This window comes from Camarhynchus parvulus, chromosome 2, assembly GCF_901933205.1.
Source record: "Camarhynchus parvulus chromosome 2, STF_HiC, whole genome shotgun sequence".
Taxonomy (NCBI): Eukaryota; Metazoa; Chordata; class Aves; order Passeriformes; family Thraupidae; genus Camarhynchus; species Camarhynchus parvulus.
The window spans coordinates 102195141-102210306 of record NC_044572.1 but is presented as its reverse complement, the minus strand read 5'-3'; the positions used below and the strand labels follow the sequence as shown (position 1 = coordinate 102210306).

General features: G+C 40.2%; 2 protein-coding genes across 19 annotated transcripts in view; both read right to left on the bottom strand.

Annotated features, from left to right (window-relative positions):
• Positions 1 to 2063: 2063 nt before the first annotated feature.
• Positions 2064 to 15166, bottom strand: part of EPB41L3 (erythrocyte membrane protein band 4.1 like 3) — a 95522-nt gene continuing 82419 nt past the window's right edge. For 5 of the 18 annotated variants that reach the window (XM_030943811.1, XM_030943810.1, XM_030943812.1 and 2 more), the window contains exons 14-24: positions 15022 to 15057; positions 14789 to 14854; positions 14119 to 14310; positions 10848 to 10922; positions 8221 to 8343; positions 7315 to 7707; positions 6139 to 6270; positions 5607 to 5705; positions 4544 to 4624; positions 4164 to 4280; positions 2064 to 2930 (exon numbers count right to left, since the gene is read on the bottom strand). In XM_030943811.1, coding sequence (XP_030799671.1) covers positions 4170 to 4280; positions 4544 to 4624; positions 5607 to 5705; positions 6139 to 6270; positions 7315 to 7707; positions 8221 to 8343; positions 10848 to 10922; positions 14119 to 14310; positions 14789 to 14854; positions 15022 to 15057 — 1308 coding nt within the window. In that variant the 3' untranslated portion in view covers positions 2064 to 2930; positions 4164 to 4169. The remainder of the gene's footprint in view (positions 2931 to 4163; positions 4281 to 4543; positions 4625 to 5606; positions 5706 to 6138; positions 6271 to 7314; positions 7708 to 8220; positions 8344 to 10847; positions 10923 to 14118; positions 14311 to 14788; positions 14855 to 15021; positions 15058 to 15166) is intronic. The other 13 variants (XM_030943816.1, XM_030943813.1, XM_030943819.1 and 10 more) reach the window with 11 other exon arrangements.
• Positions 8380 to 10837, bottom strand: LOC115901291. Its single transcript, XM_030943828.1, has one exon. It carries the CDS (start codon positions 9437 to 9439, stop codon positions 8555 to 8557), a length of 885 nt encoding a protein of 294 aa, XP_030799688.1. The 5' UTR covers positions 9440 to 10837; the 3' UTR covers positions 8380 to 8554.

Below are 15166 nucleotides of genomic sequence, written 5' to 3'. Positions count from 1 at the left end.
CTTAAAAAACTTCAGGGGCATAAATTTTAAGGAAATCCAAGCAGCCTTAAAAAATGTCAGGGTGATGTATTCACTCTTTCTGTATGTGTAATGGTCACTATTGCTGTGGTCACTGGCTATGCCCATTCTTGCCTGGTGTGCAAAGCCCTTACCACAATGGCTCAGAATAGTCAGTTCTCTCAGGATTGAAGCTGGGATTCCAGTTGTAGCAAGTAAGGCTGCCTCCCGTGCTGGTGTCTGTGTTGGCAATGCTGCCCACAAGTAACACACTGATGGTTTGTTTTCCAGGCTGGTTTATGTTGAGAAGCCAGACAAAGACCAACAACAAATGAGAAGAGACGGAGACAAAAGATGGTTGGTAGAAACAGGCAGGTGCTCTTTATTTCCGTGGCACAGCATTAGGCAGACAACCCAAGAAACAGTTTCTAACAAAAACCAAAGCTATAACTTCCAGGAACCATGCCCCAAACAAGGGTCTACTACCAACAGTGGCACTGAGATGTCCTTGCCTGTCCACTCTCATCTCCTCATAGCTTATATGCGCTTAGGCGGTATTGTAGTGGTGAGTGTCCTTTCCAAGGAGACTAACTTCCTACAATGCAATATCTTTAGACAGCATACATACTGTGCAGGATCACCAGAGTACAATCTCCTCAAGCCATGCTAAAATACAATGCTAACTCTGGAGAGAAGGCTGCGTGATGGCCTCGTGTCTCTCTGAGGTAATACAATGCTGTTTCCTAGCTGACAACATGAGGGGCACCTGAAGGAGGATCGGTATGGCTTCAGAGACTATTTTTAAACTCCTGATGCAGTAGCAAGGACCTGGTGTGCCACCAGCCAAGACAGGGTGAGGACCTCCTCCAGCCCTGACCGCCACTGGGCACCAGCAGCACCAGAGAGCTGAGCCTCCTGTCACTCAGGGGGATGGGAACAGAGATGGTCTTTGGGTGGGAGGAGGAGGAGGAGAGGGCCATCAAAGATCAAAACAGACCGTCAGCTTTGCTCGGTAACAATGACGGTGGGGCAGGGAGGGGTTACATCGTTAGCGCTCCAGATTTAAAGGCATGAAGAATGGCTGGTGGAAGGAAGATGTTTTGGAGACTAAGGGCAAAGCTTTAAAAGCCTCGGGATATTACTTTTAATTATTATCTACAGGTTATTCTCTCTATATATACTATTTTTCTTTCTAAATTATGAAAATAAACATTTATTAACAAGTCACTGGGTCAAATCCTGCTCTCCACTGAAGGCAAATCCATTGACTTCAATGGGAGGGAGCCCCGTGTAAACAACGAAGGGCAATTTGGCCCTTTATGTCCTGAAAAGTCTGCTTGTACCCATTGCCTTTCAATCCTGCAAGGAAATATAGATTGAAGGGTGAACCAATCCTTACAAATTTCTCTTAAACTACCAGGGGAGTGTCAGTGAGATGTGGCAAAGGAGCAAAAAAAAAAAGAAAGGAACCAATAAGTAATACTGCTTTAAAGAGACTTTTATCCATGTTTCAGAGCCAAAGTACAAAAAGAGAGCGGATCTGGATCAAGCGCTACTGGCCTTTACTTTCTAAGCAACAACAAAATTCCTCATTTAGCTTCAGTGAAATGTTACACAACCAGAGAAAACAGAAGGAACCAAACAGTCCTTTTCCTTTGCAAACATCATATGCCCAAAGGTGAACACTGTCATCCCTTTGGATTCTCCACTAACTCCCACTGCCTGCACAGTGCAGTGTCAGCCACTGAAGACAAAACACATCTACTGTGCACATGAGTGAAACCTGTGGTGTCTTACAAACATAACATTTTGATGTTTTGAATACTAAAGACCACTAGGTGCTTTTAGACACAGAACAATACAATTTCAGATGCATTTACCACTTTTATTTCACTATGCAGAAACATACATTCACCATGTGTTGTGATGCAGCTGACAGTGTAATGGATGCTATCCCTTCCGTGGGTATTAGAGCTGGACACTAGCGAGTTTTCAGTGGACGTTCTGTACAGGTTAAGGCTTGACTCAGAACTAGATAGTAAATGCTGACCAGATTCTCAAACAGATTTTTTTTTCCTCTGAGAACAAAAGGGAAATCAATAGAAAACCATCACAGTTATTTCAGATTAATAATTTTCTAAAGCTGCAAACTAAGTAAAATACAGATTGTTTTTTCCTCCAAAATAACTACATATAATTTACAAGGTTAGGATCTGTGAAGGGTGACTGGAAGCTGACTCTGAACAATGCTGACAAAAATCATTAAAGTTAATATACTAAAATCATTACTACCTCATAAGGTATTCAGTCAGGTATACAAAGCACACTTTGTAAGCATTTATATGTTTTGATAAGAGTAAAGATTCATCATCGTTTATCGGGCAATAATAAAACCAGATGAAACAAATATAAGATTCAAGTTGTTTACTGAATAAACTGTGTTATTGGCACATCTAATGTGTGGTAAAACATTATACACAGTACCTATACAGCTTCTAGCATTTTCGGGGTAATCTTCATTTACAATATCCGTAAACAAAAGGCTTGCCACCTAACAAATTTTAATTTGTTTAGACTTTCAGAAACTGTGAAAGGCATGAACTGTTTATGTGTTACATGAGATCACTGTTTATATTATTTATGAACGTGCAGGTAAAGCTGAAAACTTAGACATTTTAAGAAAATTAAAAATGCTGCTTTTCTGTAATTTTATTGTTGCTTCATGCAATATTGTTTAACTGCTGCTGATTCAGATTGCTTTCTATGGGAAGGTATCTCTGCCAGTTTCTTTATTAACGGTCAAGATCAATTCTTCTGTACTGAAATTTTCCATAGACAGATACAAGTCAGTCAGGTTGGAACTGAGACTCCGTATAGGTTCTCGTATTCCTACTGGTATGTATGTCTGGATTCATATGCATTCTAGGTTATTCCTGCAGAAAAGAGAACTGAGTTAATTATTCAAAGCAACTACTCTCTTGCAAAAGAGATTTTGTCAATTTGTTCATACAAGAAAAGCTGTTTGAAAATGGCATATCCCACTATAAGCAACTTGGACCAAATCCAAAGTCCACTGACGCCAATAGAAAGAATTAGTGACATCAATAGACTTTTAAGCAAGCCACATTGAGCTGTCTCTGAAACAATTAGCAGAATACCACAAGAATCACAGCTACTCACTCCTTAGTGACTGGTTCCATCTTCCAAATAAATAACTGACACTGAAATTCAGTTTTCTTTAGGATCTGTATATCCAAAAGCAAGAGAGCCAAAGAGCTTCAAAAGGTGCTGTGCATTATACTCTGTTACTTACACCAAGTGCTAGGGAATACATATTGTTTTAAGAATAAAATGCTGCTATCGATTCAACAAATCTGACAAGCAGCTTTTTCTTCCCCTTCTGCATACAGCATTCAAAGCAATTTGTGCAATGGTGCCGGCATTAAGAGCTTTGGCATAGCAGGTTAGTATGCATGACATGTTTCTGCACACAGAATAAATATAGGAATATTGAGACGTCTGTTTAGCCAGCCACTATTGGAGAGCATGCCTTTGCTGAGGAAAAGCTAGACGCAAGGAAAGCTGCATTATCATCTCATCCTGATAAACAATGCTGCTTTAAAACATTAAATGTTCTTTCAAGTACAGGAAAGCCAAGACACCCAAATACTGACAAACTAATTCACTGCGTTTAAAAGCAAGTTGGACCACATCTTTGCAAGTTGGGAATTGAAGCATAACTTTCAACATATCTGCACAAGACATTTAAAAAGCAGCTGTAGGTTTTTTCCCTTGGCATTTTTAAACAAAAATGCACACCTTTAAGAACAAATTGTTTTTGTTCTTAAATGACACAAAAGCGGACAACAGATTTTTTATGACTTCAGAAGTAGAAAATTAGACTATAAACAAAGCATGGACAATGAAGACTTTTCAGAGAGCCAACGAAAGCAAATGAGTAGTTTCTCTTTCTCCAGCTGGCACTGTTTAATGAAGGCAGATGTCTAGAGCTAAATGGTTTACTTTCAAATATCAGAACTGATAACCAGCAACTTGAAAATGCCAGTGAGAGAAAGTGAAGAGTTAAAGGTGAAATATGGTAGGAAAACAACATCTGCAACATGCCAGCCCAGTAAATGCCTAGGAAAATCATCTGGTCCTCTTACCTGTGGTCAATCCTCCCCATCTTCTGGTGTGATTTCTGTCTCTTTATGTACCACTACTTTGGTCACTGACATGTCAGGGTGCTGCTCTTTGGCTTCTTTAATTGCCTGAGCCAGCGCCTATCCCAAGGAAACCACAGAAGGGCAAAAACAAAAAGGAGGTGGAACATGCATGATCAATAGCAAGGTGGAGAGATTCATGACATATTACACAATTTACAAATGAGGAAAATGATTAAAGTATGAAATATACCATCACTGATTTAACTACTATTCCAGTTTAATATAAGGCATGCCAGTATGGATATCTCTCAAAGCAATGTTTAGAAATGTTCTCTTTTTCAGTCTTCAGGGTAGCCTTTTTAGCAGTTTGTAGATTTTACCTGATCATGATCGATATCTGCATCTCCTGTGATGACTATCCGTTTTTCAATTCTCGTCTCTGAGATGCCTCCTTTCACAGTCTAGATGGGAGGGACAAAAATGCATGTCAGTAACTCACTTTAGAGTGCTGCCACTCATCCCCAGAATGATCAGTGCAGGAACCCTCTCATGATGGACCAAAACAGCTCAAAGAGGGGACAACCTGGACTGCAAGCTTGAATGCTCTGAATGGACTAATGACCTCCAGATGTCCTTCCAACAAAGGTAATTTTATAATTTGAGTTAATGTGCACATGCATCAAGAGAGATGCTTGTATGTTAAAAACGGCAAACTTTTCCCATGAAAAACAGAATGGGAATAGAGACAGCCCCATATTCAGACCTATATAAGTCCAACTGCTTGCTTCAGAATGGCTTATGGGGTGGAATGGCCTTTGTATGGTTCATCTCCTAATGGGGGAACTTCACTGCAGAAAGATGAAATCCTGTTCTCAGTGAATACTGGTAGGAGAGCTGTCACAGCACTTAGAGAGTTCCTATTTAGGGAGGAACTGTTATTTAAATGCTACCTTAGAATCTGGAAGACACAGCATGGTTTGTCTGTGCAGATGAGCTTTTGGTCTGGCTGTGGGCAAGTTCCTCAGGGTACCACCCAGAAACACAGACAAGGTGTTGGAGCTGACTGAATGTCCTGTTATGGCTACAGGATATGGATTCACTATGTGCTTTCAACACTGTGCAGTGCTAATCTCAGGGCTGAAAGGCATAGTCATGTCAATGGAGCCTCATGTTCAGACAAGTTATTCCTTCCAGGCTATCATATGATGCCAATGTGGTTATACTCTTTCCAGTTCCAGGTTGCATTTGCAGCTAAATACAATGTTTCTGTACAACAAGGTTTTGTGTTTGCATAGACATACCTTAAGGGTTTAGGATTCATGTCAAGTCATTTTGTCAAGAGAATAACAGAACGTGTTCCCTTTCTGAAATAAATCATAGAGCCAAAGCTAAGATAGCATACACCCTGGTGAAAAAGGAGCTCCCTGTTTTCTGAGGACTCACTTTGGTGATATGTGTAGTAGTTGTAGTGCTGGTGGTTTCAGATGTGATCGTTTGTGCACTCATCAATACACCTGGTTCAGAGTCAGCACCACAATCCACCTAGAAACCAGAAGAGAAAAGCAGTTACCAAAGAAATGATCCTGAGCACAGGAAATCAAGAACTGGACTGTTAAACTTCCCTATTTCTACCATTCTTCATAAAGTGAGTATCTTATGGTATAGAAAAACTGCTATTAGGGCAACCATGTGTGAGTATTTCTCTGTGTATCTGAAGGCTGTCCTTCCCCTCTGGAAGCACAGATAAGAAGATGACACTTTTAAATCTGCAGTTTCATCAATGTTCTGGAAAGGCCCTACACCAGGATGAGAGAGTGACCCTCAGGTAAGTTATTCTCATGTACATCCTCCTCATACTAATATTTAATACTTGAACAACTTAGAAAAGTTTACACTAAAACATACACTTAAAGATGGGTAAAGAAATGGGTTTCTCAAAGGCACATTAAATTAGACCTTTTGCAGAATGTCTTACCTGAGAAGACTCATATGTAATGGTTTTTGTTTCTGTATGGACTACTGGCACTTCCTTTGTTGAAATTTCAAGGGTTTCCCCACCAGCGGGAACACTGCTGAAACTTATAGTCTCAGTCTTCACAACTGGTGACTGCATGAACAAAAAAAGAAGGAATTGGAACATTTAGCAGAGGTTATGGATTTCTCAGAACAATTTTTTTTTTGTTTGGGGCAAAGAAAGAAGAGCTAAAAAATGATCTGCATAAAAAAAAAAAGATAAAATTCTCTTAATTACTGTGGTACAGTCACGTATATAATGCTGGCAATATTTAGCACTTCCCTGGATTTTACGAAAACAAAGTCCAAAATTCTCTAAATGCTACTAGAGGCAATGGTCACAACTTGAAAAACAGGAGGTTCCCTGAGAACATCAGGGAACACTTTTTCACTGTAAGAGTGACTGAACACTGTCACAGGTTGCCCAAGTGTTCATTCCCAACACTGTGGAATGTTCTTCCTTGAAGATACTCAGAAGAAGCTCTCTGGACATGTTCTTGAGCAGCAACTCACTCTGGATGTTCCTGTCTGATCAGAGGACTGGAGTAGATGACCTCCAGAGGGTCCTTGCAGCCTGAACTGTTCTGAGAATCTGTGATTCTGCATTTTCTTAGAATGACAAGAGAATGAATTCTGTCCAGGCTTAGTCTTTTTATCTCTGGGGAGAAACCCTGCACAAAACAGCTCTTGAAATTCTACTAACGGGGCTAAAATAAGGAACCTGGTCTGTTTAAGACACAGTACACTCATTTATAATTGCATCAAGCATGGAAAAAACAATCTGTTTCCTGTCTTTGGGGACACGTGAACTTTGCCAACCTCGATGGACTTTCCCAAACAGAATGCCAGCTGATCTTGTTATCTGTTGAATAAAATGCCATGAAATTTGGTATTTTTCTGTAGCATGAAAAGCAGTTACAAGTAAAACATGCATGGCATTTTGCTAATGATGGAAACGAGCAGCAAGCCTTGCAGGTGACATGCAAGGAGGAAATAAGAGGAGAAAAAACCTGCTCTCTGTAAAAGTACAATCATACAAGCTGGGCACACTTTACTTTCAATGACAGGAATTAACTTAGCCTACTATTGCCTACATTCACAATTCAGCACAGACATGACCAATTTAACAACAAGTTACCTCAAAATGAGGTTTTCTTTCCAAAGACTCTGAAAGTTGGACTGTTGTTCTGTGCTCCTCCGCCTGCTCACACGAAGCAGCGGCAGCGACTCCTTCCTGTTTGGTTAGGGCTTTCCCAGCCTCCTCCCTTTTTTCCTCCTTGGCCCCCTCAGTCCCAGCAGAGCCCTCCTTCCCTTTCACGCCGGCAGCCGCCGCCGACATTGCCTCAGCCTGGGCATCCAGCGTAAGTCCGGCCACTTTAGCAGGATCCCCGCCTGCATGCACCTCCATCCCATGTCTCTCCTTGACAACTACAGTCTCCTGTACAACCTTCTGCACTGTATCCTGATCCGGCTGAACTGCTTGCTTCATGTCACTGGAAGTTATCTCCTGAGACGTCGTCGTGTCTATTCTCTGCAGGAAAGGAGGAAAAAAACCCTCAGCATCAGAAGCAGACAACACTTTTTTGCAGTAGCACCCAAGCTTAATGTACTGTGAACATAAATTTAAAAAAAATGGGCATTATATTTTGCCAAGTTATTTCTCCCACACTGCATGGATTTTTGTCAGGATGTTATCAGTATAGTGGAAATGGAAAACAAAGCAAGAAGCAACATTTTTAAAAGTGAAGAGAAATTTTGATCTCGGTGTTCTCATTGGTATTGTGTGAGTTTTACAAAGGCAAAATACAGCACCCCACAAAATGACCAAAATAAAATGAAATAAAAGAAAAGTTGGTTGTAGCCTTTTTTTTTTTTCTCCTTTTTGTTGAAGCTTCTGTTGTGGTCCATTGAATGAAAAGAAAACACACATGAATACATGCATTAGTTGTACAGTTCCGTATTGTGCAAAAAAACACAAAATAAGAGAAAAGCAAAAGTAATTGGTGCATGGTTATGACATCGATGGAGGGAATCAAGCAGCCACCTGAGCCCAGGTATGGGAAGTAGAAGTAACCCCTCCTATGAACTCAGTTGGTTTTCTGGCAGACTCTATTAAAGTGAAGATATCTGAACCATCCAAGGTTTTTTCACTGGTGGACTGTTTAGTCTAAATAGACAAAGAAATGTAGAGTCATACACAGATAAAAGAGAGACTCATATGCACATTCATATTAATTGCCAAAACCAGAGGCAGAGAAGAAGGAAAAGGAGAGAAGGTTGCAGGGGCACGGAGAGGTTGGAAACAGGAAAAGAATGGGAAAATAAATCAGAGCGAATTCATAATGGCTGTAGTAAGCAATAGTTACAAAGCATAGTTGTTAGCATTGGCGTTTTGCTGGTTCAAGCAAACCTTTTTTTTTTCCTTTTATTAACAAGCCACAGCAGCAATACTGAATTTCAGTACATAAACCAGAAAGGTTGAAAGCCTTATATAATGTCTGCTTCAGACTGTGAGACGGATTCAAAGTATGAGAGAAAAAAAATAAGCCAGGTTGGCTGCTGTCAACATAAAGCCAGGCAGCAAGAGAACCAAAAGCTAGGGTGGTGTGAAGGGATTGCCTAAAAGAAGTCATGCTTTTATCTTTAAATCGTGGCGTGAAGTCAAAGCCACTTGTTACCACTACTCTTGATGCAGACGACTCAGTAACATAGTGAGCAGTAGCAATGGTAAATGGCTGTTCTCTGGAATATCTCCACTCAGACAGGCTCTTATCTGTCCGGGCAAATGCCCCTGCTTTTACAGCTTCTCCGCCAGGATGCTTTTCTGCTTTGCCAAGCTGTACGCTTTCCAGTGTACCAAGTAACTGCAAATCCTGGTCCATCCTTAGTGTCTTTTTCAAATTCTCCTCTTCAGGACTTTGCAACTGAGATTCTGCTTCCTTTATAGGTGTCAGAGAGTCAGACAGCTTTCTTCTTGTGCTCTGCACATCAGATCCCCGCCTGGCTTTCTCATCAGTGACAGGCTTGAGGACTTCATACTTGGCCACTATTGGAACGATTTTCACAGATTCTTGAACTTCCCTTTCCAGTTTTTGCAAAGTTTCTCCTGAAGGCTGTACCGCTTTCTCGCCCTCTTTAGCTTTACTTGTCATGGTTACAATTTTCCCAGATACGGTATCATAGGACTTTCCTAGGGTGAACATTTTCTGCTTATTCTCCTCATTGGATTGTATTTCACTTTCCAAGTCCTCAAAGCTCTGCATTAGAATGGTACTGGATTTTAATATCTCAGGTGGAAAGGCAGTTTTACTGCTCACAGTCACTACTTTGTATGCCAGATTTTTTTCCGATTCACCATCAACTACCTCAGAGGGTATTTTGTCTATAATAACCCAATCCTCAGTGCCCTATATTTGAGATATAAAAGCTAAATTAGAATATCTGCAGGTTTATCTGTACTTCACGAGAACTAAATTATGAAGACTTTTAAGAAATCACGTTGCTTCTTCTCAAAGCATATAGTAACTTCTAGCATTGTACCTCTTAGAGCAGTTATCAAGCAAATAAACAGAATCACCTTAGGCAAAATATGATGTCTTTGCATATTCTCTATCTTCAGAGGTCCATATAACACGGACCCAAAAATATTACTTTTGCCACACTATTTCTGTATTTGCTTGAAGCAAAATAGCATGTCAGAACATAATTATAGTGGTGATTGGAATCAACTTAGGGTTAAAAATCACGTATTGCAGTGGTTAACAAAGCTACAGTCAAAACCAAATTACAAAAACAGGGCAAATAAGCCCATTCAACTGTACCCTAGTTGTTACAAACACACTGTTAATGATGTTTTAGAATAGTACTCTTCCGTATGTAGCCTGCACTGAATTTCCTTGTTTTCATTAGAACATCAACACCCTTCAGGATTGTTTAAATGGAGAAGCACAACACAGCAAACTGTATAAACTAAGCATACTACTAAAAATTCTGAATGAAACTTAATTGCAGCATCTTTTTTCCTCCTGATGCAAATGTGCTATGTGATTTGCTTTGACTATGCAATCAGCATCAAGTTATTTGACTTTAAGACTGTAACTTCTGTATTTAACTAAGCAAATGATGTAGTTTAAAATCAAATGAGTTAAAAATAACCTCTAGGGATGATGGAATACTTTTCTGGATAATGATTTGATGAGAAGTAACCAAAGTGCCAGCAGATTCTCCTTCCTGCAGCTTCTTCTCTATCACACTTGGCTAATAGAAAAACCAATAAAAATATAAAGTTCACCATCACTCAGCATAATCTAAATTCAGCTGACAATATAAAGGAAACGCATTCTCGTGACAGAAGTGCCTCATTCCCCGTAACGTTCTCAGTGAGGTTTATGCTGGAAATGCATGCAAACTGCAAACAACATCCAAACTGCACCGTGCAAGTAGATTTCTAACTGGCAGAGAAATTAGTCTCCATTAGGAAGCCATAAGCTCTGGAGAGGACCCATTCCTCAGAATTTGGTCTCCAGATTATATCTCTGCCTGGAACTTATTAAATAATAACAATAAAAAAATATGAAAAGGGAGGGCTTGGAAAGGAAAAAAAGATAATAAAATAATAAATCATTGCCATCCTTTCTGACTGCATTTCAATGAAGTATTGTTTGTTTTTACCTGCATTTCAAGGAATGTAGTACCTCCCTTCTGCAAAATTATGAGTTTTTCTGATTTCTCTGTTTCTTCTTTGGTCTAATGTCAGGGGAATAAATGATTTTAGTAAATGGAGGGTATATATACTATACTTCACAGTAGCTCATATTTCTCTACAAATTATTAATCTCATGGAAAATTAGGAAACAGAACTAAAGAGAATAATTTTGCAGCACAGGGTTTCCAATGAGAAGTGAAATCAGTGTCTCTCTATGAAGAGGAGACATGAGTACACAAATGGTATGCAAAAGTGTAGCACAAAACCTGCTAAACTGAGTAAGACCCAGGTGTGGATGCAGTGTGTTTGTTTCATTTTATGTGATTCATTTAACTGGGGCTGATGCCAGCTCACACAGCTTCCACCAATAGCCCAGAACAGGCCCCTGCACCTTCACTCTGGGCAAGGCTCTCCCCTGAGTTTGCAGCCCTCTCTGCTGAAGCAGGCAGAAGGTGTGCCCAGCCGTGATTTCAGCTCTCCCTTTCTCCCTGCTGGTATTAGAAGTTTTAGGAGCACTTTTCCTACAGAGGGAGCTAACTGCTCTTCTATTATCCTGTAGTGTGACACCAAAATCTCCTCACTCATCCCATGAGAGCTTTCCCAGGGCTATGAGAATAGTAAGAGTATCTCTCTATCTTGGACAACTGGGAAAATGTTAAATGTAGGCAAGACTCAATTTCCCAAGGCTTTTGAGCCCACATTCTCAGCTGGCCACTGTTGTCATTTGGCCATAAGCCCCTGCAGAGCAAAATGAGTTTCTTGCCAAACCCTTTCTAGTGACTTCAGTAACTATTATACTCAATAGATATGCCAATGGAAGCCCTATGACTGGCAGGATAAAAGGGTACATATACTCAAGAGGAAAGATAGAAATTTAAAGAGAAATACAAAACTAGAAAGGGATAAATGGTTCAACTTCCTGACTGCGAGCAGATGCACAACTCCTTTATTCCTAAATTTTTGGTTTCATCCAATTCAGGTCAGATTAAACATTGTCAAGGACTTTGTCAATATGATGGCTTTCATGTTCTACAGCTATCTGGCTGTAGATGTATCATGGAAGATACTTAAAACTATATTTTTCATTAAAACTATATTTTTCATTACTAAGGAAAACCAAATTATTTCCCCATCTGTTCTAAGAAACCAAGCGGAGACCAGTGGCTTGAAGTCACACTGACCAAACACTCAGGTGCCATGTGCTTGAAGATCATATTTTGAAAAGACATCTTTTCTCTTCTGTGCTTGTTTTATTATAAGGAGCTACAGGTAACAGTACTGAACATATTTGTAAAGTGGATAATGTGTAACTTCTTTGACTAGCAGAAGGCACTACACCATCTTGCCTCTGCACTTCTTAGTAGCCATCAAGATGCTGATTTTGACCTATGGATGGCTTCAGCTTTTTCCTGAAAAAAATCCCTTCTCATCAGGACATGTGAACTGAAACCATCTCACTTACTGGGACCAAAGGAATGGCCAGGTGCCATCTAAAGCAGAAGTCACCTCAGAGTTATGCTCTGATAGCTCAAGTCTGGTCTTAATTTTACACAGAAATACCTTAATTTGGATGAGGTTCTGTGAAATAGATGCATTACTTAGATGCATGTATAATTCTTGCCCTTTTCCTTTCCAAATGAATGGTTAAATTCAGATGTGTTTCCTCAGGGTAAAGCCCACATAGCTGTGTAATACTTTGATACTGCTTGTGTGCTTTATTAAAACTGTTTATTACATTCCTAAAGTAATAAAGATATTAAAAAAACAGGGTGGTGCTAAGTTTGCTTCCCCTGCAATCCTCTGATTCAGGTTCAGCTAGCCACCCCTTCCAACAGTTCCTTACATCTTTATTATGATAAATGCATCCTGTTCATTGTACTTACAATTTTAATTCTTAGAAGGATAAAACTTTATTTTTAACTAAAATCAAAGCAACCCGTTAGTCCTGAACATGGCAGTAGGAGCAACGCTAAAACTCCTCTGTGCTCCCCTCAAATGTGAAGCTTTGAGCACACTGCCTACTTTTTTATGTATTGTGGCATCCAACCTGAATGCCACAGTAATGCACATCTGGTGCCAGCATTAGCCACTGGCCATAATGTGGGAGAGGAGGAGGTGAGACTCCTTTCCTTGGCAATATTCCTTTCTCTGTGAGGAGAAGCTGACACTTGCTACCTGCATGCCTCCAAGGATGCCCTTCCCCAGAGTTATGGGGCTGCAACACCAACCTCTGAGGTGAGAAAGCAGAATACTCTTTCAATTTACTCTTTCCAGACAATTTTTACTGAGTTCCCTACAACATTACATCAGTACTGTGGGCACAGGAAGAAAATCTCATGACCTTTTATTGGTTTCTAATGCTAAAACTGAGAGGAACCCATAAAGATAATTCCTGTGAGACAGAAACCAGATATCCATTAATAATAGAATAAAAAAAAAACAACTTTCAGGCAGACCACACAAGCTTATTTCTTTCTGCTCCACTGGACTTAAGCCAAGACACTGCACTTCGTATTCTATTGCAACACAAAAGTTGCCTTGCTACCCCTACATGTTCCTATGTACCTACAGATCAAGTAAACACCAGCTTTTAAACTGGCAAGTTTCTCACAAGCACTTCAAGACTGCACAGTAAGCAAGTTTTTTTTTCACACACGCCTACTGCAGGAAAATGCAGATCCTTAGCAATCTGCATTGGGTCTTCAATGACAATATCCAGCAGACTGCAACAACCACCAGGTTCTTTATGGAACCAGCCAAGGCCTAATTATCATCATTATTACTTCCCTGTTTTCAGAGACTGAGAGTTCTGCCCTTTGCTCTGTATTTTCTTTTCAAGCTTGGCACCATAGCCCCCACCTGTCTCACTACACCACTTCTCCCAACCAGTCACCATTGTTTAAATTTCCTCTCCATCACTTTCATGGTTTCTTTACGCATGGCTGGACTTCCTCAAGCTCACTGAACCTGTAACAATGCCTGTATTTTGCACCCTCAGACAGACCCAGTTCTGCCACACGGCTTCTAGGGAATTTAATTCTCTACATACACATATACTTATATATGTATATTTTATGGTATCTACTCTTCCTTCCATCTTTGCTGCCTGTGTCCTGAGAAAAGGGAGTGCCTGCAAGCAGGGACTGGCCTCTAAGTACGGCCTCTAATCTAGTAAGAGCTGCTATAAGTAAAAATGCATAGACAAATACATAATGAAGCCTTTCAGCTCACGCTGACCTCTTCAGGCACTAGTGGTTCAATCATAGGAGCATCCTCCTGCCTTGCTGCAAGCCGAACGGGAGATGTGGAAAGCCTCTTCTCCCACTCATTAGACACAGTCGTTTCTGTGGAGGTTTCCAAGAAGCTGCGTTTCAACTCGCTTATATTGGTCTGATGTTTCATCAGATCTTCCTGGGTTTTATCTAGATCCTAGACAGTTTTAAAAGAATAGAGCAGTTTGTGATACATCCTAAGCCAACCACACTTAAGAGCCAAAACACACAACTCGGTTAGTATAGAGGGAAGTAACAGCTCAGGGAGTCGGGGAGCACAGCACCAACACAACACTCTGTGAAAATGTGGCATTTTGAAAGAGAACAGCATAGCATATCTCATACAAGTGAGTCTAAATACACTCTTAAAGAGCCTATCCATATCACTATAATTTGCACCTGATAAAGAGGCTCCAAACAAACATACATATGCGCGTGGAGGCACACACATAGAGGCACACGCATATATCGATATTGATAGTACAAGTTAGAGGAGTCATCATAATCATCTGAGAGAAAAAATAATCTATTAGCAGGTGGGAGTACACAGTTCATGCATCATAGTGCAGATCCACAGTTTACCACTAAAACTAACACACATGTACGTACATGCACTGGTATATACCAATACCAACCTCTAACATAAGATTACTATGTTTGACATACACATTTTCACCCTGTATTCGCTTAATCAGACTATTCTGAAAGAAGTGAAAAAGAAAGGGAAAAGTAAGGGACACATTATTGAAAGGATACAAAATGCTGTTTCTACACATTTCTTCACAGAGAACTGACAGTAACATGCTGAAAGAGGCGAACACCTCCAATGTTGATACCTGAGCAACATCTAGACCTTTTGTTTCTGTACCTGTGCCTTTAGATCTCCGTCCTCCTCTTGATCCGACTGCCAGCATGAGAAAGATTGGAAAACAACACCTTACCCACTTATATGAATGAAGGCTTTATGAACATTGGTGAGAGGTACACACTAGGTTAAAATCCCATTTTCTCCT

What these genes read in the sequence shown, in the direction of transcription:
- LOC115901291 (XM_030943828.1), bottom strand. Translation starts at nt 9,439, where the DNA reads ATGCAGAGCTTTGAGGACTTGGAAAGTGAAATACAATCCAATGAGGAG.